Raw genomic sequence first — 24,854 nt, 5'->3', positions numbered from 1 at the left:
AGTAAATATACTCAAACAATGTACACATATGTGTACGAAAAGCACCAAAATAGCCAGCCTGTGTGAGGATGTAGATCTGCTATTTTTGGCGTGCGACACCGTCGTACGACAGAGCAATAAATCAAGCGGTAAGTGACGTCGGTGTCGGATCCTTGGCATCCTCATCCTAGTGTGGTCGCGAAGCGTACCGTAGTAGGATCGAGCAGGATAGGATGCTGTTAATGTTGCCAGAACGAAAGATGGCGAATGTTTGGAGTATGCAGATGTACCACCGGAGCTGATAAAGAGAGGGGAGGAGAGGGAAGACAGAGATTTTGAGCCCATATAAGATCACATCTAAAAACAACGGTGACTACAGTTAAAGTAAAACGTATCGTTTTTGCACCGCCGGGTGTTAACGTTAGGGGAGCTGCTAAATAGTCACTCCCACAACCTTTGCCTTTTAGCTAACGTTAGCTATCTCCCAGTAGCAAAGATTATCAGCATTAGCCAGCCTGGCTAGCATACGTTAGCTAGCTGTAAATTTCGACTCGAGAAAGACTATTTCGTGGACAGATGAACGTGTGACATTAATGGATGATGTGCTAGCGTCAAAGTGTGCCGTGTCTTGTTGCTTCGCAGTGCAGTCTTTAACTTGGTAAGTGGGTAATTTGCTGTAGTTAAAAAAAAAAAAAAAAACATGCACCAAAAATAGCTAGCGAGCACTGGGCAGAATGCCTCTCCACACCAATGGTGTTTCAACGTGAAGACATAGTCCCATATGCCACCTTCTACAACTACATAACACTGATTAGAGGTAGAATAATAGGTGAGTGTGGTATTCTAGACAGTATTCGTCGTCGTCGTCTTCTAGTGTGAGCTAACCTTTTACTCTAAAGTTAAAGTTGGGTGTTGGCGAACATGAGCCAACAGCTGGGCTAGCTAGCTCTGCCTCTGGCTAACAACATGATGTACAGACCTTTGTGGGATGGATGGATGGATGGATGGGAGACAGGACAGGTGCTCTGTCCAAGTCAAGGCCACTTCCCAAAAGAGATGCCTTATAGATTTTGACTGCACAACCTTGTCATCATATAGATGACCACCTATGCCACAACAGATTAAATATACTGTATATATCTCCTATATTATCAGATTCATGTAATAATCAAGTTATCTGCCAACTAAATATAAATTTAAAAAATGCCATTACAATGGAGGAAAACGAATAATAATCAGTTCTCCTTCAAATAATCAGCCCCCCACTCAGCCCCAGCCAGTCATATAGAATCTCTAATATTTCCTTTCTTCCATATATTTCGTTATTTATGTATATAATTATCTGTCAAATTGAAAATTACATTAATTATCGGCATGTTTTTTTCTTCTTTTTTTATTACCTGGAGCAACTGCTATTTGTAAACTAAGATTATTAACCATGCTGACTCAAGTGTCATATTTATTCTAATATCTCAACAGAAAATAATGTCCCGCTCCTCTGACAGTGAGGATGGATATTTTGTTGCCATGGATACAGAGGAAGATGGTGCAGAGCATGTTGGGATATCAGAAGAGGTAGATGCAAAGATGGGTTCCAGCACAGAAGAGACAAATGTGGAAAGTGGTGCCAAAGAAGGGAGAACCATGGTGGAGTTGCCAGAGGAAGTTTTAGAATACATCCTGTCCTTCCTCTCACCTTACCAAGAGCACAAGACTGCTGCACTTGTGTGTAAGCAGTGGTATCGCCTCATCAAAGGTATGTCTGTCTGTTATATTACTAACAATGAAAAACATTTTCCCTATGATTCCTTGGATTATGAGGCCACTCCCCACATAGGCTCCGTCCACTTGTGCCAGACTACGTTTTCTTAAAAACACACTTTTTGCCTCTACTCCTGCAGAAACTCACATAGATTGGAGTCATGCAGATCAAGATGTATCAGTTGGATGTTTCAGATTCCATTTTGATTGGCCATGACTGGCTTCAAAGTTTGTGGGCCCTGGGTAGGCAACCTGGCTTGGCGGAGAACTGTGCTTAGTGCGCTCAGAGGAGCACACTTTTCTAGTGTGGGTATCGAAATTATGCTAATGACGTTGATAAATCCCTTTTGGAGAAAAATGAATAAAACTTATTTTCAGCAGAAGGCATAGTAAATCACGTGAAAACAGTTAATCCTCATTCATACAGAATTGATTTGAATTAATACGTTTTTGTCCATCTGTGTCGTGTGGTTGAGTATGGCACACACTCACCCGGCCTAAACACCCAGAGTTGCGTACCTAGTCCAATGCTGTACTCCTTGTACATCCACGGCTCTGTGGCCAGGAACAGCTCAAACGCCATTGTTATGTTTGCTGACGACACAGTGGGAGTGACTAGTGAGCCTAATCTCAAATGACGATTAGAAGGGCAAGGCATATCTGGAGGGGGCAGCAGGCCTGTCGCAGTGCTGCCAAGAAAATGGTCTCTTCCTGAACGTTTGAAAGACCAAGGAGATGATCATGCACTTCTGTAGCTTCAAGTATCTTGGGGTGCAGTGCACATCAGTGAGGATCTGACTTGGAGCACACACACAGAGGCTGTGACAAAGAAGGCGAGGCAACACCTGTACCACCTCAGACAACTGAGGAAATTCAAGGTCTCAGAGAAGAGAAAATTGTTCTACTCTGTGACACCCCAGGCGTCACAGCCAGGGCCTCAAGGCTCGTAAAGAGTGTTTCCCTGCAGCTGTCAGAGTCCTGAATGACTGGACATGTAAAATATAAATAAATAAATAAATAATAACAAAAACAAAATAAAACAACAGTAGGAATCAATGAGCAGCTGCTCAAAATGACACTTGCATAATGTACATAAGTGATTATACGTTTTGATACTCTGCTTAAGTTGCACACATATGACACTGCTGCTAAAGATGTATGCCTTCTGCTCTTGCTCATTCTGACATTGCTGCTAAAGATATACATGTCTTGAGGTTTACCATGCCTGCCGTTCCACACATACTTTGAACTTAAATTCTATCTTAACTATATTTTTTTATTTTTGTTATCATGTTATAAGTTATGTTGTATTGTTACTTGGCACAGTCAGCGGAACACGTCCCACCAACATTTCGCTGCTAATCCCTCTTGATTCTCAATTCTCTTGATTCATTTGCCATGGTGGTTAGAGACACTCTTTTGCTATTGAGAAATGTAGACCGGTGTTGTATAGAAAAATAAATGTGTTCTCCCATCGAGATGTGTCAGGTAGCATAACTGGTTGTGCTACTGTAGCAGGCGCAGCATACGGATATTGTCATATCACAATATTTATATCAGAAGATATTTTAGTCCCATTTAATCACTTCAGGAAATAATTTATTTGCAGTCATTTTATCTCTGCTAGATATGCCAGGAGTTATGGATGGCAGCTGTAAACGTGCTTAACAATTTATTTTACAATTTTTGTACTTAACTTTCCTTTTTTCATCATCTCCGTAGGAGTTGCATATCAGTGCTATCATGGCTTCCTGAGGGCTATCCAGGAGGGGAATATTCAGTGGGAAAGTCGTACATACCCATACCCTGGAACACCTATTACTCAGCGCTTCTCACACAGTTAGTACTGTATATGCAACCTTTTTCACTGAGGACAAATCTATAATTCATGACTTTAAGTTTTTATGTTGAGTTCCTTGACATGCAGACATTTTCACAGAAATGTGTATGTAATATGTAAGTGAACATTACAGCTGGTTTACCTTTTACCGTGGAGATTTCTAATAAGCGCAAATATTGTAAGAAGCTCAGGCTATTAATACGTTTTCTTTTAATCAGTTTTGTATTGTCAGCTGAAAATGACATTTTGCCATGGAAATGAGCAGTGAGACGAGTTTGCCATTGAGAGCCACAATGACAAATCAGTGGTCTAAATGATATTCAGTATAGACATGTAATTTTACATTCACAGTATACCCTATGTGAATAAGGTCTGTCCAGCCATATCTCTAGGTAGCCCTCTATAAGTAGTCTGTGAGATAAAATCCATACTATTGTTATGAAACTTACACATACAGTTCTGTTGACTGTATAGTGAGAGATGGTATTTGACATAAATGTTTTGGTTGCAGGTGCATGTTATTATGACTCCAACCAGTCTATGTACGTGTTTGGGGGGTGCACTCAGAGTAGCTGCAATGCTGCCTTCAATGATCTGTGGAGACTTGACCTCAACAGCAAGGAGTGGATCCGTCCTTTAGCATCAGGTATGAGTGCATTGTTTTTTTTTAAAAGATATTCTTTTGGATTTTTCTGCCTTTTTATTGATAGATACATCGGGATTCAAACCCGCTACACACTGTCAGGCATTAGCAGCCTAGGTGCCTGGACCGCTACACCAACCGTCCGGGCGGATGAGTGCATTCTTTGTCAAGAACTGTACTCATGGCTCCCATTAAAAAGGGACTACACGTGGGAGTCTTATGAATTTTGCAAAAGTATTTTATTTATATAGCACATTTCATACAAAGAAACTTGAATGAAAGTGAGCTAATCATTAAAACATGAAGAAAAAGGTTATGACAATGACATGACAATTTGTGCTACTTTAAAATAAATTCAGTATTGAACTGAGAGCCAATGAAGTAATCTACTAGTAATGTGTTGAGCAAGAAGGTGCATTGTGGTGGGAAATACTATCACAACGATCAATGACAACAACCAGTCATACAGAATTTTTAGTGCCAATAATAAAACCAAAATGTGTGAAGTGTCCTGATGAAATAGATGTCCATTTCCATTGTAATTTAGTGTAGGAATGAGCAGGAATAGTGTCCATCCTACCTTTGACACAAAATCCCAGTACAACTTGACCTGGCTAAGAAATGTCAAATCCAAAATGGCTGTTTTTCAGAGCATGCACAATAATAAGAAAGTCATGTTGAGCTTGTTTGAATTTAAAATTCTCACAAGCAGAATTTCTGGCACGTTTTGGTGCCTTTTCGAGTTAACGACCAGACAGTTGCACTCGTACAGCAGAGAAAGCTGTGAATACCAGTGGTACATTTGGACAAGGTCCATGATGCCTGAGTTCATGAGTTTTAAGCACATGGTACCAGGTTAATGGGAAACGTATCCATATAACTTCCAATCCTCTATTGTGTGTATATTATAGTAACAGTTAGTCTACATGTAACAACAACAAACAACATGTATGCCTGGCTTCCATTTCATACATCTTGCAGTTTTCAATGTTATTGATCCAGCTTCTGTTCAGTGTTCACATGATACATTTACCTAGATATTGAACCCCTAACTGTTGACTTGTTTCCTCTGCCATCGGTCTGTGAATGGGTGAATGCACTTTGGCACTCTAGTCTAGACTATTTACCATTAATAGTTCTCTTTTCTTACACAGGCTCTTACCCGTCTCCTAAAGCAGGAGCAACCTTAGTCATGCACAAAGACTTTCTAGTGCTGTTTGGAGGCTGGACGCGTCCTAGCCCTTATCCACTGCATCAGCCAGAGAGGTTCTTTGATGAAATCCATACATACTCTCCTTCCAAGAACTGGTGAGAAGAAGAACTGATTGCTGCTATAGATGATTTGGATTATTGTTGTTATCTCCGCCAGGCTGGAATGGCCGGGCGAGCATTATGTTTTCACCCCTGTCAGTGTGTGTGTGTTTCTCTGAACAGCTAATTATTATTTTTAATTTGATGTGCTTTTTGATTTACATATATGTTTTGTGCTGTACCCCTTGGAGCCGGAGGACAATAACATTTTCTTCTGTATCTGTCCTGTGTTTCATATCTGCTGTAATGCCATTTCCCCCATTGGTTCAATAAAGATCTATCTGTCTGTCTGTCTTAACTTTGATTTAGACCTTTTTTCTCTCATACATCTATTCCTGTCTTGTCTCAGGTGGAACTGCATCGTGACAACTCATGGACCTCCTCCTATGGCTGGCCACTCTTCCTCTGTGATTGGCAACACCATGGTGGTGTTTGGGGGGTCACTAGGGGCACGCCAAATGTATGCAACAAGTTATTATTATTATTTTTAGCTTTTTCATTCTACCCCCAAATGTAGCCATTATACTAAATATCAAATCTCACTGTGTTGTCCTTTTCTTTACTTGTCTCTCCTCAGGAGTAATGAGGTTTGGGTTCTGGATCTGGAGCAGTGGTGCTGGTCCAAACCCTCTATATCTGGACCATGCCCACATCCACGAGGAGGCCAGTCTCAAGTAAGAATACTTAACACTATTTAGGCAAAGCAAAAAATACTGAACCTCTCATTTAATTTTAAATCCCAAAAAAATAAAAAATAAATAAATGTATTTTCTTTCTTTTTTTTCAGATTGTGATTGACAATGAGACTTTGCTTATCTTGGGAGGCTGTGGAGGCCCTAATGCAGTAAGTGTTTTGCATTGACCTATTTAACTTGAAATGTTTTACTGCTTTATTTATACAGGCTAGGACAAACGAAATTCCTCCTTGAATATCTCACCATCCTGAAATGATTAAATAAAGTCCTGTTGCTCAAATCTGTGAACCATCAGTCACTGTGACGCAAGGGCAGCAGATAGCGATTACCCTCGTTCCCAGTTTTATGTCCATCTCACGAGGAGATAAAGCCTGGAAAAGAACTACTGCTGAAAGTGTCTAACCGGACGGACAGGAAGTATAGTGCTGTCCAACAGTAATGTTGTCCAGCCTGTATCTCTGTACTTCTGGTTATACACTTTAGCCTAAAGTAGTTCTTGTTCAGCCTAGAGAGCGATTTGTAAATGAATAGAAGAAGGCGGGCCAAAGAGCCACACGGGACAAGGATTACGCAGGTTTCCGTTTTAAACCAGCAAGTCCAAGTGAGATTGGATTACTTTGCTACTGCTATTGCTACTGTTTTTTCTAATTGTCAAGTAATCAACTTGCTGGCCATTTGCGATTGACTTGGTAGTTCTAGTTTAATGGTTAAATGTGTAATGTGTCTCAGATTTATATTTTCATGCATTTTGTTTCTCCCAGCTCCTCAAAGATGCCTGGCTGCTCCACATGGATTCACCACCTTGGACATGGCAGCAGCTGCAGGTGGAGAATGACGACCACGGGGCCCCTGAGTTATGGTGCCACCCAGCTTGTAGAGTATGTATTATGTATTCTTATTCTACCCCTGTATTTCTACTTCAGTCACAAACGTGTCTCATCATTCACTCACTGTTCATCTTTGTCTGAAGGTTGGCCAGTGTGTGGTGGTCTTCTCCCAGGCTCCATCTGGCCGTGCGCCACTCAGCCCAAGTCTCAACTCTCGCCCCTCCCCAATAAGTGCCACGCCGGCCCCTCTTGGCCCAGAACCGCCTTCCTTGCGTTCTCATTCTCCTGTACGGAGCGGGGCTGCCGGCGCGGTCCTGGGAGCCGTCGAGGAGGCGCCGTGTGTGAATGGCCGATGGGGCACCCTGAGACCTCGACCTTCGGCCAGAGGAAGTGCCCGAGATGGGAGCCCGTCCTCCTCCCAGCAGCCTTCCCCTTCACAGATGCCAGATAGCCCTCCTCTTCCTCCACTCCCCCCACTGCTAAATGGTTCCTCCCCCTCACCCCGCACCAGCCCAGCCCAAGCTGCGTCTCCACCCTCACGTCCTCACCCACCTGTCCCCACAGACTATGGCTGGGAGTCTCCACCATCCTCCATGCACCATCCCGAGGTACCCAGCACGAATGGCGTGCACACGCCACCCTCTGGCTCTCCACGCACTCCACCAGGAGCAGTGTCTCCCGCTGCCTTACGACGAGGTCTGGAGGCTGTGAAAAACCTATCTTCTTCATCTCAACCATCCGCGTCTTCATCCTCGACACAAGGCGCCACTTCCGGGGGAGGGAGCGGAGGAGGGAGTGGGGCTTCCGCTGGAACACCCACTTCCTCATCTTCTAGTCCGCCGCAGGCTGCTGCTGCGGGCGATGGACACGCTATTCCACCAATCGCGCGACGACTCGGCCATCACCCACCTCAGAGCCTGAATGTGGGGAAACCGCTCTACCAGTCTCTCAACTGCAAGCCCATGCAGATGTACGTGCTGGATGTGTCCCGGGCCAAGACAGCCGCCGTGGTGTCCTGGAGAGTATATGGAAGTGGCACTCCTGCTGCTGTCACCGGGCCCCCTGAGACCAGTCTTCATACGGTGGTACAGGGCAGAGGGGAGCTCATTATCTTTGGGGGTCTCATGGACAAAAAGCAGAATGTGAAGTACTACCCTAAAACCAACGCCTTGTACTTTGTACGTGCTAAAAGGTAAAGCCTAATTTAGACTTTGTCGTACAACAGCGCCGCTCACCTAAAAGAACCGATTTTCAAGTTATGAAATGCATATAAATGTTTTCTTGAAAATGGTCTCTTTTTTTTCTATGAGCAATGCTGCCGTATGGTGAAGTATAAATTAGGCTTAATGCAGCAACAGCCAGGTTAAGGATGATGATCCTTCCTGACCAAGTTACGGCCACGCAAGGGAATTGACACGTAAGGCCTTTTTCCTGTAGAAAGGAATAATGGGGAAAGAACATAATCATTATTAGATGTTCCTCTCCCAACTTACACTACAACCTTTACCCCCTTCTGCCTCTTGCAAACATTCAAAGAAGATACAGTTTAACTACACTTTGATAAGAAAATTTGGTTTAACATGCGTGTGTGTGTGTGTGTGTGTGCGTGTGTGCGAGCCTGCCTGCGCAAATGTACAGGTATGCATGGGAAATGGTTTGAGTGGATAGGACTTTGTCATTGTTCCCTCAACGTCAAGGTGCTCTACCACGGACTGATTTTTCTGTATTTCCCTGCTTTGAACTCTTAATAGAGAAGGATTGAAAGAAAGGACACTGTTAAACGGAACAATTGATGACTACCTTGCTTTTTTATCACTCTTTAAGCCTGCATTGTTTACAATGAAAATAAAAGTGTGAGTGTGTGTGTGTGTGTGTGTGGTGTGGGCATGGTGGTGGTTTAAATTTGTCTGTTGATTAATGTGTAGGGGGGGCCATGGTGGGTGAGAGATGTTGCATTGTACTGTAAACATAGTAAAATAATAAAAGCCTCCATGTCTTACCTGTCAGAATCCATTGGTTAGGTTTCTAACATCTGCTGTTTATCCAATAGTGTTGTGTGTGCTCCTTGTAATTTGGCACCATTAATTTACAATTTTAAGACATGGCTGTGAGTCTCGGTGTGTGGGTAATCTCTCAAGACAGATTCAGCAGTCAGCAAGTGTCATCTATTCTATACTACTGCTTGCTGCCTTTTTTTTCTTTTTTTTTTTACCCCTACTGAACTTCCTTACCACAGTGGTCAGGATCAGTATGTGATTTATTCATTTTTTTAAATGTCATACATTTTAATGTTTTGGCTTAATTCAGGGGTTTTCAACTGGTGGTCCACGGACCACTGGTGTTCTGTGGAGGTATTGCATGTGGTCCCTGATCATGCATTCAGTAATGTAGGAAAGTGAAGAGTTGTCAGGCAGAGCTTACAGTAAAAGCTAAATGTATATTACCTTCTGTAACTACATATCTCTGACGGTAGTATTTTCTTGATTTTGATTTATTCGCACAATAAAAAACATTACAAAGGTAACGTTATAAAAAAACAACACAGAAATACGTGCAGGTGAGAAAAGAAACCCATAAAGGGTTCTCACCTAAAAATAATAAACAAGAAGTTAAACATAAAAAAATAAAAAAAACATAATAATCAAGTTAAACATAATAATCAAACATAAGACATGACAAACAACAAATACCTTGTGTGCAGTTGAATGTGTGGGTGTAAGTGTCTATGTATTGAGTACTTGTGTGTGCTCTGTCTGCACGTGTGTGTGTGTGTGTGTGTGTGTGTGTGTGTGTGTGTGTGTGTGTGTGTGTGTGTGTGTGTGTGTGTGTGTGTGTGTGTGTGTGTGTGTGCAGAAAGCTACGTTATATGGTAGAAGCAAGTGGAGAGGCTTGATTCATCAGGCTGGCCCTCAGTCTATGTTTAAAGTTACTGAGTTTCATGCTGTCATACCTGAAAATTACGAGATAGACGTGGACCACCCGTAATCATGCCATGAGAAACGGTTCACTCAATGACCTGGTGACCTAAGATGACAAGTCAATGTAGTTGACAGCAGTTACTGGGAAGTAGGAGGCCAAGAACTTCCACAGAAAAGGGAGGAGAAGGGTAAGTGTACCGGATTGCCTTACTTATTATTATTAAATGTGCCCATGTAATAGGGTGTCTGCTCACTCACAGTTAATATGAGTTTAATATAGAAGACTGGATAAAGTAAGCTCTGCTCACTAGCATAATATTTCAGTCATTTAAGAACGTGTCCATGGATAATTGGTTGAGAAACAGTCTTATGAAGAGTTATGCATATTTTAGTTCTTATAACTATAATCATACAGTGTTTTAAGCTGATTATAATGCATTACAGACAGGGAATGCATAGCAAGTGTTACCAAAAAGACTAATCTTAGCCCATATCCCCACCCAACACAACAGTGGTCCCCTGGGTGATTCTTCAGTCAGGGTAGTGGTCCCTGGTTCACAATCAGTTGAAAACCCCTGGCTTATTTGATTGACCTGACATTTGTAGTTATGGGAGCAGCACAGCATACGTATAGGCTTAAACCTCACCTAACCCCTTACGAAGGAATATGGGCCAGGTAGGTGTGTGTGTGTGTGTGTGTGTGTGTGTGTGTGTGTGTGTGTGTGTGTGTGTGTGTGTGTGTGCGCGCGCGCGCATGCGTGCGTGCGTGTGTCACTCTGTAGGTCACCATTCAGTCTGCATGGGATAGAATATGTTGCTCACAACTGTTCCATGCTGTAGCAAGGATTTGTTTTGCTGATGGGTACCCAGATTGGTGTGTGGGTAAAAAGTGTTAAAGAAGATCAGCCTCTAGTGGTTCCCATGGACATAGCAGGTTTGGGAAACAAGAATCAGCTTCAAGTACCACAATCATTTGTCAATACAAGGACTACTAGTGGTCCACTCTTGTATGCTCAAATGTTTGGAGGCAGTACATGGATTCATTATATAGAATTCTGACCAAGTCTTAGTGTTGATATTATTAGTTTGGGTCATTAACTAACCATTAAAGTCAGTTATGTATGTTTTTTTGTAAAAAAGTTTATTCTGATAGTAATCATTGCTATAATAGAGTGTTTGTTCAGTAACAGGGGTCTCTCCCCATCTCTCCAGTTAGTTGGTAAACAGAAAATATATTTTCAGGTCTGAATACCAATTGTATCCATTCAGGAGAGAGAACCCCACAAGCAGTGGTGGAAAGTAACTAAGTACATTTACTTAAGTACTCTACATAATTACAATTTTGAGGTACTTTTACTTTACTGAGTATTTACAATTTGTTACTTTACTTTGCACTTTTACTCCACTTCATCTCAGAGTCAAATATTGTACTTTTACTCCACTGCAATAATTAGAAAACTTTAGTTACTATATTTCTTTGTGGATTTGGATTATTATTACAAAACATACATTAACCACTTTATACATTTCGGACATTTGAAATTAGCCAATCTACAAGCTCACAATGCATCGCAGCGCGAGGCATTGTGAGCTTGTAGATCTGATATTTTCAAAAGATTTGTATACATTTTATATGAAAACTTGTGAAATGGGACATTCTGCATAATGATCACTTTCTACTGAGTGTTTCTACATTGCAGTATTGATGCTTTTACTTAAGTAAAAAAAATGGAGTACTTTTTCCACCACTGTCCACAAGGAATATCAGGGTGCATATGATGATTGTTATTGCACTTTTTTGCTGAGACACTGATCCACCCCCTCTCTCAGAGCAACAATCACCTTTAACCCAGAGAGTTTCAATAGGACCTCTGGCAGGGGGCAGGAAGATCAAGCTGTTTGATTCGCACAGAGCCAGGGATGTGATGAGGTGGCGACGGCCCTGCCTGTGCATTGGCTCTGGAGTAAGGCTGTGGGCGGAGAGTCTGACAATGAATGTGCTGAGGACAGAATGTTTACAATGTTGCCTTCAACGAGGAGAGGAAAGAATGGAAGAAGAAAATGTAATAAAAGCCACTGTGAGTTTCTTCTCATTCATTTGTAGTCACTTTGATATATGCTCATTACAAGAGGTAATGTGAAAGATCCATTGTGCATGTGTTGAATTGTTATGTAATGTACTTTGTTTGTGAACTTGAAACAACTTGTTGTCTGGGCTGTCCGTGACTGTTGTAGTTGCTTACAATAACATTGTTTTTTTGTGTGCTCTAGGCTATGTTTTTTAAGAATGTGTATGTAGAAAAAAAAGATGCGTTTGTCTTTGTGTCAATGTTTGGGGTTGATGAATGACTTGTTTTTCTCATTGAATGGAAAGTTGGAAAGAATTTCTCAACTGGTCTGGCAGCACTCAGTCTGAACTACAGCTGGCTGAAGTAAACTTTGAATCACCATATATAGCCTCTGCCTGTATCACAGATATTATCTAAACACAAAACCTTTGTTGGTCACAATGGTCAGGGTTATAGACTTTCGGAAACTTGCTACATTTCTAAACACAAGACAAAAACAAAGAAGAGTATGAGTCAAGACAGTGATATGTGATGTCATTGTGTTGTTGTGAAATGCACATATCAAGTATTAATATTGCGAATATTAGTTGATTGCAGCAATTTTTGTATGCTCTTTTTTTCTACTCATCCCCTCTAGACTGAGTGAACAAAACCATCAACCAATAACTCTCAGGGCACACGCGTGTGAAGAACACCACTGAGGAATGACTAGCACGGAGCTCCAGAAATATTCATCTAAAGACTCTCCATTTAGTGCTCAGCCCCTGTGTGAAATGGCATCCACGGTGGCTGCTCTTGGGGTTCTGACACCCTCACCTCCACCTCCAGCCGCTTTGCCTCATATTGACTTTGCCTTGGGTGCACTCGCATGCTGTGGAGCGTGTGTTTTCACCAATCCTTTGGAGGTTGTGAAGACCAGGCTGCAGCTCCAGGGAGAGCTGTGTGCACGGGGCTCCTATCAGAGACATTATCAAGGGGTGCTTCAGGCCCTCTGGGTGGTGGGGCGCACGGATGGCCTCCGCGGCTTGCAGAAGGGGCTCTCCGTCGGGTTGATGTACCAGGGCCTTATGAACGGTGTGAGGCTCGGCTCCTATTCGTACTGTGAAGCTTCAGGCCTCACCGCAGTCCACGGAGGGAGTCTTCTGTCAGGTGCAGGAGCTGGTGCACTGGGTGCCTTCGTTGCCTCACCTGCTTATCTGGTAAGCAAGTGCAACAGTGAGGGTTTCTGTTGTTAGTGTTGTATCTTTGAGATTGTTGTGTCTGTATCACAAATAGCGATTAACCCTGTGCTAAAAGTGAGTCTTGAGATTACTATGATACTGTATATCTTCCTTGACTCCTGAGTCCTAATTAGTTGTTGTTTATGACTTGGACTGTGAATACAATCAAGAGATATTTGCACAATAAGGCCAGATTCAGGATCCTTGAGAATCATGTTTAATTCACTCAAATTGAATGTAGGAATATATAGCATGCACATACACCTACGTACGCACCTGACATATAAACAAAGTGAAAGAGTTAGCAAAACAGCACAAATGCCACTGCTACTTATAGCTCTGCTGTGTAATACAGTAGGGGTAAGAAACAATAATAAGTTATCATCTTCAAACCACCTCATACATTATGCAGAAGGTTTCAGCAGAACACTGCCACTGTTCGAACCAGTCAATACAGCATAGCTCCGCATCAAACTATAGCACATACCGTAAATGAATGAGCACAGACTACAGTATTTGTTTTGTTTACAAATACAGAAACCAGACCTGCAATATAATTGGAATTCAATTAAAAGCTAATATTTTTGTCTGTATAATAATTCTAGGCTAGCTAATATTTTAAATGACAAAACTAAATGGTAACATTTGACTTAAACAAGCACATGGTAAACGCCTCCTAAAAAAGAATGAATCAATGACGCGAGTGGAACATAGCATTCTATGTATACGTTTTTTTAACAGCTGCTACTGTGTTGACATTGTCATAACAGAGTCGAATTTCACTATACGATGTTGGTGTGCATCTCTGTCATGTTCCAAGGTGCCCTGTCTTATACACAGCCACCAGCAGTGTTGTTTGTTTTCTACCCTGACTGTCAGTCACCTCATCAATAAGACCACCGCCTTCTGCTGCATCATGGAAACACTATATACGTGATGAAATGTTTGTATTACTGTATGTAGGTCACTAAAAATACCCAGCGTGCATCTTTAAGCCTCCCTGCGATGCCAAAAATAGACATTGTTGTACAGTAGTAGTGACAGACGGCAAGAAACATGAATTGTTATTTCAAAGTGTGCACGTTATACCACAGTTTCACTGTTAAATTAAAGTTGGGTCTTTAATAATAATAATAATAGCTTGAATTTATATAGCGCTTTCATAAACCCAAGGACGCTTTACATAAAAAAAATGAACAACTAACAGACAAACAAACCGACAACAACAACTATATGCCATAAGCCTGAGAGAATAGGTGTCTTTTCAAGGCAGCTTTAAAAGAGTCCAGTGTTGGAGCATGGCAAATCCCTATTGGGAGAGAGTTCACAGGGTGGGGGCTGCCACACTGAAGGCTCTGTCCCCGAAGGTTCGCTTGTTTGCCTTGGGGACATTTGTATATAATTGTCATTCTGAGATGCTGTAGAACAGGGGTTTTCAACTGGTGGTCCATGGACCACTGGTGGTCTGTGAAGGAATGGCATGTGGTCCCTGATCATGCATTTAGTTAGGGAAAGTGAAGACTGTCTTTTATTTTTATCAATTTATTTTCCACTAGTTGAGAAACTAAATGACCTGGTGACCTATGATGACACGTCAATGTTGTAATTTGCTTCATTTAAGTTGGAGATGAAGCAATTACACAGAAAAGGGGAGTTCGAATCTCAAGAAGTAGGGGAAGTGTACCAGGTTGCCTGGTTGAGTCCTCATTATGTGTGTGCTTGTGTGTGCTTGGCGCGCATACAATCAGTATTATCTTGTTAACATGAGTTTAATATGGAAGGTTGGAAGTAAGAGAACGGAATTAGGGTAACTGCTAGATAAGAATAGATCAGTGATTCTCTACCTTTTTTGAGCTCTGGACCACTAGCATATTTCAGTTCAATAATGACCGATAACTTATAAGGGCTTGATATAATTTGTTGCACGTAGTGTCATGCAATGAATTATTCAATTCCAAGCGTTTCCCCCCACACCACGCCTAATTCAAATGTTTTTTTAATGGTCATATTTTAATGCATTTAACAAAGGTATCTTATTTATTTCCATTTTAAAACATTTTCCCATGGACCACCTGCAGACCTAATTATACCATGGACCACTAGTAGTCCATGGACTATTGGTTGAGAAACAGTGGGATGCATAACAAGTGTTACCAAAAAAAAAACTAATCTTAGCCCATATCCCCACCCAACACAACAGTGGTCCCCAGGTTGATTCTTATTAGTCAGGGTGGTGGTCCCTGCTTCACAATCAGTTGAAAACCCCTGCTGTAGAAGAAGAAGAAGAAGAGGAAAAGATTGACAAAGTTGGGAGTGCAATTCTTTGCCTCAGACATTGTATCATCATTTTGTAAGGTTTAATTTTTCATCAGAATGTTAATGTTATAAGTCAGGTGTACTTTGGCAGAGCTATATGTAATCTTTACATAACTCATAATTGTTACATAACGCATACCATACCTGACACGTGAATCATTTCCATGTTTTTCGTCTCATTTCCTCCATTGTAACTTAAGGTTCTGTCATGGTACAGTGCTTAATGCTTTCTACTCTGCAGTATTTCAAACGTTAAATAACATGAACCTTGTATGGCTTGTTTTATTCATAGGTGAAAACCCATCTGCAGGCACAAACTGTTGAAACCATAGCTGTTGGCCACCAGCATAACCATCAGGTAAATTGTCCCTATGCTTAACTAGACTAGTATGTTTTACACTCTGAATTAGCTTCCTCTAATTGTTCAGTTCATCCTGTCAGAGTTCACCCTCATATGGTATTTTGAATATTTGCCAGTGCATTGTGCAAACAGACATTTTACAACGTAACAACCAATTTACTGTTATGCAAACAGAGCTGTGGCTTGTGAACACAAGAAATTCAAGACAAATGTCACTGACATGATTGGGAGTCACCTTCAAATATGCACCCAGTCCTGTTCACCATTTAGCAAAACATGTTTTACACAATAAGCCTTAAAGTCATACTGTACATGGTCAGAAGACTTTGTTCAGCAAATGTTGACAAAAAGTTAAAGCACAATGAGTTGAGTGGTAGATGTTTAGTTTTCCCTCATGAGAGATCTGGGTTAGAATCCAGTTGGTTACACATTCATAATGTTTTTATGCATTTTGGAAGTTATTTTGAATTGTTCATGATGTATTTTTTTCTCTCTTTTTTTTTTTTTATTTTACTCTTCAGGGAGTGTCCAATGCGTTTGCGACTATCTATAAAAAAGAAGGTTTGATTGGCTTGTGGAGGGGCGTGAATGGGGCTGTGCCTCGCGTCATGGTGGGCTCAGCAGCACAATTGGCCACCTTCAGCTCTGGCAAGGAATGGGTGTCAAATGCCCAGGTACTGTAACTGGAACCAACAGCTGACACTTTTAGGATGCAGTATTCACACCGACAAATTATGCAGACCATGCCCGACCGTTTCCATTGGCTATGCTGTCCTTCCTTTTGGTTGGGTAGAAGTGACGAGCCCACTTGGAGCCAGTCTGTTAACATTATGTAGCTAGCTAGGCCGCTAATATTAGCTAGCCTAACGCATGTGTAAAATTGTTAAATGGTTACATTTACTGTATATAGTGCCATTTATCCAAAGTGCTTTACAATGTGAATCATTACATTCACCCATTTACGTACACATTCACACAGCGACGGCTTAGGACACAATGGAAGCCACCAACCTGCTTAAGGTTTCAGTGTCTTGCTCAAGGACACTTTGACACTTCACGCAGGAGGTGCCCTGGAACGAACCAGGAACCTTCCAGGTTCACAAGAGGCCGCTCTACCCCCTGAGCCACTGCCGCCTCCACGTCATTACTGTATGTGCAATTTTTAAACGGGTGATAAACTCTTCTGTCCACCATGGCTTGCCAACTCGGATGCCATGCTCGTCATCGTGCAAAGACATTTTCCGCTATGCACAGCACAGGCATCTTGGTCTCGCTGTGTGTGTCCACGTGACTGCCTTGTTGTCTTGATGTAAAAATCATAGCGATTGGGGCGTGGTTTGCATAATTTGTCAGGGAGAATAGCATTCACGCTTTTAGGATACCGAACAGGTCATTCAATCTCAGGCTTAAGAGCTAAAACTCCTCCATACTACCATCATTTGGTTCATCATGTTTTCTGTATCCTTGCAGTGGTTCAGTCCAAACAGCTGGCTCATTGCTTTGCTAGCCGCTATGATAAGTGGAGTTGCTGTGACGATCACCATGACTCCATTTGATGTCATCAGCACACGACTCTACAACCAACCAGTAGATGAGTTTCGTCGAGTGAGTAAAACATTTGTACTGTATTTGACTGTTGTAACCACTTCCTTTTTTATTTTACCATTTGACACTTTGCTTTATACCATACCTAATTTTGGGGGGTTATATTAGAACGCAGCTCATAGAAGTTGTCTGTGTGTTGTATAATGTCATGAAAAATGTATCTTTGTGTGCCCTTTTAGGGTCGCCTCTACCATGGATTCATGGATTGTTTGCTGAAAGTGTGCCACACCGAGGGCCTCATGGGATTATATAAAGGCATGGGCCCAGTATTTGTTCGCTTGGCCCCACACACAGTGCTCAGCATGCTGTTCTGGGATCTGATGAGGCAGCGGGCCTTTCAGGAGTACCAACACTAGAGCAGGAACTGAGACGCACAAACATTCAAATTTGATCATGAAGGCAAATTTGAAGGAATCTGAGTGGTCCACTATTGAAGAAACCCTGTACTTTGTGACTTTTCTTATGTTAGGAAGTGGGAAAGATGGATTAACACACCAATTTCACAGTAATAAATACATGTTGCACTGACTCTTTTGAACAGCTTGGTGCCATTGTCAGATATGTCAGTAGGGTCAAACTCTCAGATGTTACTGTAATGCCTTCCAAGCCACCTGGGCGAGGTGAACTGAACTTTTCTCCTTGCAGAACTTTGAGATCCTGTTGGCACACAAACTTGTTAAAGGAATGACCTGAAGATATATTCTGAACAGTTTGGGTATTCAGGCCATGTATTCCAGGGTTGGAGTCCAAAATTGTGATAGCGCTAACTTTATTGGCCTCTTTTTCTTGTAAGAGTACTTATCTATGTAAAGAAAAAGATTTGACGTGGATAAACCTTTTAATGAAATTGTATCAGTTGCTGTTTTAAGCATTTGAGCTGCTGTTAAATAAAGTCGTTTTTTTTAAAAATCTCTGTATTTATTTTTTTCAGACAACAGATACAACAAGAACAAAACATACATTCAAGAAGATGGACGTGACCAAAAAAAGAAACAATACAGTAACATAAAATACAATAAAAGGAAAATAAAAATGAAAAGAGGGGGGGGGGTACTATTTACTCTTATACAAATACAGTTTTTCCCAACGTTTTTCAAATAACTCTGCTTTAGTCCTCAGGTTATAGGTAATTCTTTAGACATATTTGAGACATATTTCTTCAATAATATCAAACCAATGTTCCTCTCTAGGAGGATCTGTTTTCAGCCATTTTCTTGTGATGGCTTTTTTAGCTGCCAGTGTCAAGATTTTGAACAGGTATATGTCCTCATGTCCTATTATGTCCTCTGGGGTCAATCCGAGATAAATAAAATCCGGGGATCACAAACAATCTTATAACCCATTACTTCCTCCAAAATCCAGAGAACACTGTCCCAGAATGTAGGTTCTCACACGACCAGAATATATGTGAGTGATCGGTGTACAAATGTCCACACTGTCTCCAACAATATTGCTGCTTTCTCAGTTGTTTACTTTTGATTTTGGGTGTGCTTATTACATTCTTCCACCCAAATTCCCTCGATGTTTTATAAATAAAGTATAAAAAAAATAACTTTTTAATTAAATGGAATTTGAGCAGTTGCATGCTGTCTAAAGGTTGATGTTGAACAGAAAGGTTAGTTTATTCATGGAAAGCAAATCCTGTAATACTATTGGTCTTGTGACCGTTTGCTTTGTAGGCTCAATTATCCTTTCGAGAAGACTTTAAGCCCCTTTGATCATGAAATGATAAGACTGAACACCCAAATGAAATCACATTTGACCTTTGGACTTTAAACAGTGAGTGAGTGCTCTGTGATCAGTTGCAGGAAACAAAGACCATGTGCACTGGACTCAGCAACTCAACGTGGTGAGCCACTGTCTCACAGCTAAGTACTTCAGCGTAGATTGGGATTTAGGTTTCAAATTGCAATGGAATGAAGGGAAGATAGGTCATAACGTATGTTTAATGTCTGTTGAGATATTGGGAGGAAAACATGTTACCCCTCTTATGGATCTTGGGGCTTTTGGATGGAAACCCAATTGATTGTTTTTTGCAAGGTGAGTGTGCAATAGTTTTATCAGACAAATTTGTCTACTCATTAAACATTACGTATCCAACAATGTCAAGAAGTTTCATACAAGAAAATATTTGATGTGGTGAAAGATGAATGCTGTTCTGTTTTGGCTGAAATGTCTTGTCTTGTTTTGTCTAGGACTGGTGGGTGCATGTGGGATCTCAGTGCTCTGTAACCTGATAAAAATTCATCTATTCATACGAACATGCAGGTGAGATTATTTTGGGAAGCCTTCTTAGAGCATTGGTTCTCAAAGCGTCACAATCATTTCAAACACTTTACATAGCAGATCTACAAACTTGTAGCGCGGCACTTAAAAATCGTGAATAATTTGTGCAAATCTTTGAATATTAATATTTTTGTTCAACTCAAATCTTTGCTTCTTGGGGTCCATGGAACAAAACATTTTGAGATGGGGGTCTGAGAGGCCAAATACATATCATTTTGGGGGTCCTTGACATGAAAAGGTTTGAGAACCACTGCCTTAGAGAATGTTGTTGAAGATCAACTTTGCAGTTACATTTATGATTAAAATGATTTTCTCTCTATTTTCTCTAAACTGATTCTTAAAGTCAGAATGGCCAGAATGGCCAGAAACAGAGGTCTCCCTCTGCAGGTGGCCTGGTGGGAGAGCACTGGAAGACATCGCTCCAGTTCTGGTGCCTGACTGGTCTCCTCTCCATGGTGGGCTCACGGGTTTCCTCCCTCTTGGTGTTGGAGTTCTCCCTCAGGGTTGTGTCTGCTTGGATGACTACAGTGCGGGTGAGTTTCTCACTAGTGAGAGGAGTTAGCCAGCAAATGTAATACTGTATATTCATCAATGGCTTCTTGTTTTAAATACAGTATGGAATGTGTTTGTCTCGTGTATATTAAATTGCTCTAACTCACAACATTCCTTGCCTTCTCTCTACACCCAGGATGACCCTGGCAGTGGCAGAGGCAACAGGCTGCTCTTGATCCAATGCCAGTTTTCCCTGGGTTGTGTCCTGACCTGCACTCTTGACTTCCTCCAGCAGGGGGCTGTACACAGCTCTTTCAGCTTGCTGCTGGCAGCCGGGCTTAGCTGGTTCCTGATGGGCATTTGTCAACGTCTCTGGAGCCATATAGCCAGGCTTTACCCTCTGCATAGCACAGAGCGTTACTGTGGCCCGTGCATCACTCTCCTGACCTCTGGACACACTACACTAGCTTCACTGCAAAGATTGGTCTTCCTTGCATTTGCAATAGGAAGCCTGGCCTCCATCAGTGCTGTGTACAAACACTTTCTGTCACAAACTGACGCTCTAAAGTTTTGGACACCTCTGACCCTGTGCTACACTATGCTGGTGGTCACTATGCAAGGTAATGGTGAAGACAACCTTTGCACTGGTGGAAAAAGTACTCAATTTTTTTTACTTGAGTAAAAAGTATACAAAAGTATTGGTATCAAAATGTACTTAAAGTACCAAAAGTAGAAAGTCCTCATTATGCAGAATGTCCCATTTCACAAGTTTTCAAATGTATAAAAATCTTTTGAAAATAGCAGATCTACAAGCTCACAACGCAACACATTGTGAGATCGGCTATTTTCAAATGGCCGAAATGTATAGGGCTAAAGTGGGTAATGTATGTTTTGTAATAATAATCGAAATCTACTCTAGTAACTAGTAACTAAAGTTTTCATATAATTGTAGTGGAGTAGAAGTATAATATTTGCCTCTGAGATGTAGTGGCGTAGAAGTAAAAGTACTGAATATTGGAAATACTCCAGTAAAGTAAAAAAAATACCTCAAAATTGTACATACAGTAGCCTACTTGAGTACGTGTACACTTAGTTACTTTACACCACTGGTCCTTTGTTAGAGAGAGAGAGACAATTCCTTTATTCAGTCCTCATTCTTAAGTTATTTTTCTCCACAGAGGAGCAACATCGGCAGACCGGTGCAGAGGCCCTGTTGCACACCGTGGTGCTGCGTTTAGGGTCCCTGTTGGTGCTCATGCTCACAGTGGGTCAGTGGACAGATGTCCTTCATGTCCTCATCTCATTCCTGGGGGAAGCAGTGTGCCTGCTGCCCTCCAAGAGCCTCATGGGAGCTCTGCTAAAGGTCTGTAGGATTGATCGATTGATTGAATGCTTTATTAGTTAGAAATGTAAACAGTACAAGGTACAGTCAGACATTAAGGCTAAAAGGATAACACAAAAAAAGTCCTGGGTACTTGTTTCCATTGTGGTCCTATGTATTCAATTCATCAACATTGATTGTATAAAAAAAATAACACAATAACGCATATCATCAACAAATACAAAACACTATGTACAAAGGAGAAATAGGAAAATGTTGGCAGTGAATGACACCTCCTTTCTATGGAAAAACTGCATTTACCTCCCCTTTTCAAACTTTTATGCCATAGACCCCCATAATGATTCTGTCCTAGGGACACTCATATAAAAAATATGTTTTGGCTTAAAATGCAATTAAACTGTCTGAATGTCATAATTCAGATTCATGATGGTTCATAATGTCATCATAATAGATTCATGATGGTTCATGAAACATAAGAGTCGCACATTTTTTGTTTCGTAATAATTTCAAGTGAATTGAATTATAATGATATTAAACCAATCGTTTGGCTAGGGACCCCCTGCAGCCCCTCTCAGACACTAATAGTATTGTTGTCATTCCTGTTTAATATGAAGACACGTCTGTTGTAACTTGTTTATAAATAGAATATTCACATATAGTTTATTAATAATGTTGAGAAAAGTGCTCAATTGTCTCTGTCAATCTTTAGGTGGAAGAAGACGGAAGCCATGGCAAAAAGGAATTGGAATTGAGCTCCAGACAGATATCAAGGCAAAAGATTCCCACAAAGTCAGCTGACACAGAGACATTAGACAGCACATTGTCATCATAGGCTGTATCTGTTTGTTTCTATCTACCTCAATAGTAATGGCTACCTCTAAAGCAATTAACAAATGACCTCAGCAACAGTAACACATCATCCATGTTTTTTTGGCACAAATCCTATTGTTATCTAGTTCTTAAAGTTGTTTTGAACTGAAATAAACAGTAATTTTAAACAGCTCAGCTTATGTTCCATATTAGTGTGATTTGAAATGAGTCAATTTAATGTAATACTACGTAACATTAGTTTTCCATTGTATAACATGAAATGGAAAATAAATAGTGGAGGTTTTGTTCTTCTTTGCACACAGTAAAATCCATGTCAATTTAAATCTCAAAGTGTAAAAATGGACCCTTAGTGAGCATTGATGTACTGATACAACATAATGACATCATAATGATTCATTATAGTGATGTGAAAAATGACTGAGCAGGAAGTTGATGAAAGGTTCTACAGGGTAACAGTTCCAATGAGCACAAGCAGAGGGTGTGTTGTCAGCAAAAACTGTACTTTACCCCCACTCTCCAGCACGCACAAGCATCTAAAAAAAAGAGTGTTGTCAGCATAATTTGCAGCAAAGTTTCTCACATGAAGTACAGTTTTCCTCACTCTGGAAACATTAAAGCAATGGTTACAGAAAGGAAAACATAATTTGTATTTCCATTACAGTTTCAGAAATTGGTCTCATTCAGTCTGACCAAGTTGTGCTTTTAGAATTAGAACGTTTGTCTGACCGTGATCTTCCTTTCCTTTCTCTTTAAGAGAGACAATTATTTTAGTTTTTTTCCCCCTTCAGTTTTTTTTCACTTGACCTTGTAATAAAAGCTTTCGTAGACTTGTTGTCCACAACTCATGCACTTATATCTCAGTTAAAGCCCCGTTATGTTCCAATTTTCACTTTGACAATCTGAAAAGTTACACCGCTAACTCGGCCATGTTACTTTTAAGTGTTTTAATGAACATTTTAGTGGTGGGGGAGGGGCACAGAATTCAGGGGAATTGTGTCATCACTAGGCATGCTCCCTCCTGCAGCTCTGACATCACTGCTGCATTCCATTCCTAGACCCTGGAACAACAGAGACCCTCTTGACCAACCTCCCCGCACAATCGGTTCCCCTTATTCTGCATCCCTTTCTCCTGTTAACCCCTCTTTCAGCGCATCCCTATACACAATCCTGCCTCACTTTTCCTTCACGTTGACATACGTTCAGCCTTATCTTTTTGCCCCATCTGTGTGTTTTTATATACCATTCTTTCTGTGCTCGTTTGAGCTCCCTCTCCCCTCCAAAGTATATTGGCTCATGTGAGGGGAGGGCATTCCTCCAGTTCAGGCTGCAGGAGAAAAGGCATAATATGTGCTGATCAGTAGAGCTGATACTGCCTGTCGGTCTGTCGAGGAGAGCAAACACAACAAAGCAGCTGGTTCATAACTCACAGACATCACACACTGTTGCCCTTCTCCCTTGTGCCTTTTTTTTCTCTCCCAGAGCTCCAGACACTACCACCATCTCCTCTTGCACAATGTCATGATTCATTGTGCTGTAATGAAGTTGCTCATTTACAGCTGCTTTTTAGTACAGCAGTTGAGAGAGCTGGTAATTATGGCAAGATGTTAAGAAGTCTCTCTGCATTCACAGGCTCTAGTATCAGCCAGTGTTTTAAATGTTCTAGCTGCATGTCGATAAGAACTAAGTGACAGCAAAGCCTTATAGACACTGATAGTAAGTCAAGGCTAAGAGTAAGTGATATAATGCAGTGGGGGAAGGGAAGAAGGAAAGCCGGAGAAGAAAAAAGGAGGCAGACTCTTTGAGGGAGGTAGAGAAAATAAAGCTGATAGAACAATAAGGGAGAGCTGCAAGGCTCTCAAAAGAGAGAGAGAGAGAGAGAGAGAGAGAGTGAGAGAGAGAGAGAGAGAGAGAGAGAGAGAGGGGGGGGGGGGAGAGAGAGAGAGAGAGAGAGAGAGAGAGAGAGAGAGAGAGAGAGAGAGAGAGAGACAAAGAGTACAGATTGAAATTGGGTGGAAAAGGCAGGTACAGTCACATCCTGTTGAATTTCAAGAGATAAAAGATAAAGGGGTGGAAAGAGGGAGGGACTTTGTGTACTTTTGTCCATTTATGAGTGAGCACTTTGTCTGGTATTGTATTTGAAAGCTGCGTGCGTGTGTGTCTGTGTGTGTTCCACATGCATGGAGATACACAAACTAACACACACACACGCACGCGCACACGCACACGCACACGCACACGTATGTGTACTGTGTGTGCATGTGTGTACCTGCCCACGTTTTCATTTGTATGTGTCATGCTTTTTACTACACTTTGCCAGAGATTAACTGTTCACCTTTTACGGTTGGGAGAAAGAGAGAG

At 41.3% G+C, this 24,854-nt stretch overlaps 3 protein-coding genes across 4 annotated transcripts; all 3 read left to right on the top strand.

The window, feature by feature from the left end:
* The first annotated feature begins 201 nt into the window (after positions 1-201).
* fbxo42 (F-box protein 42) lies at positions 202-9,029 on the top strand. Of its 2 annotated transcripts, none has more exons than XM_084062054.1 (10): positions 202-348; positions 1,459-1,735; positions 3,463-3,579; positions 4,092-4,226; positions 5,378-5,531; positions 5,884-5,994; positions 6,112-6,208; positions 6,322-6,378; positions 6,991-7,107; positions 7,200-9,029. In XM_084062054.1, exons 2-10 carry the CDS (start codon positions 1,465-1,467, stop codon positions 8,250-8,252), a joined length of 2,112 nt encoding a protein of 703 aa, XP_083918180.1. In that variant the 5' UTR covers positions 202-348; positions 1,459-1,464; the 3' UTR covers positions 8,253-9,029. The 2 variants fall into 2 exon arrangements, with proteins under 2 accessions (XP_083918180.1, XP_083918179.1); XM_084062053.1 differs by having other exon boundaries at positions 202-637.
* Positions 9,030-11,989: 2,960 nt separating this feature from the next.
* On the top strand, positions 11,990-18,388 carry slc25a34 (solute carrier family 25 member 34). The gene is made up of 6 exons (XM_084062066.1): positions 11,990-12,052; positions 12,681-13,242; positions 15,872-15,937; positions 16,462-16,614; positions 17,411-17,545; positions 17,725-18,388. The coding sequence occupies exons 2-6, from the start codon at positions 12,748-12,750 to the stop codon at positions 17,899-17,901; spliced, it is 1,026 nt and encodes a 341-aa protein (XP_083918192.1). The 5' UTR covers positions 11,990-12,052; positions 12,681-12,747; the 3' UTR covers positions 17,902-18,388.
* A 1,419-nt stretch (positions 18,389-19,807) lies between these two features.
* Positions 19,808-24,018, top strand: LOC311048587 (transmembrane protein 82-like; the record flags this gene model as incomplete). The annotated part of the gene is made up of 6 exons (XM_084061850.1): positions 19,808-19,813; positions 20,179-20,358; positions 20,520-20,943; positions 21,502-21,686; positions 22,375-22,454; positions 23,976-24,018. 6 exons carry the CDS (start codon positions 19,808-19,810, stop codon positions 24,016-24,018), a joined length of 918 nt encoding a protein of 305 aa, XP_083917976.1.
* Between the last annotated feature and the right edge of the window lie 836 nt (positions 24,019-24,854).

Source organism: Gymnoscopelus microlampas (assembly GCF_963454915.1).
Source record: "Gymnoscopelus microlampas genome assembly, chromosome: 7".
In the NCBI taxonomy this organism is placed as follows: domain Eukaryota; kingdom Metazoa; phylum Chordata; class Actinopteri; order Myctophiformes; family Myctophidae; genus Gymnoscopelus; species Gymnoscopelus microlampas.
This window is presented reverse-complemented; position numbering and strand designations above follow the sequence as displayed.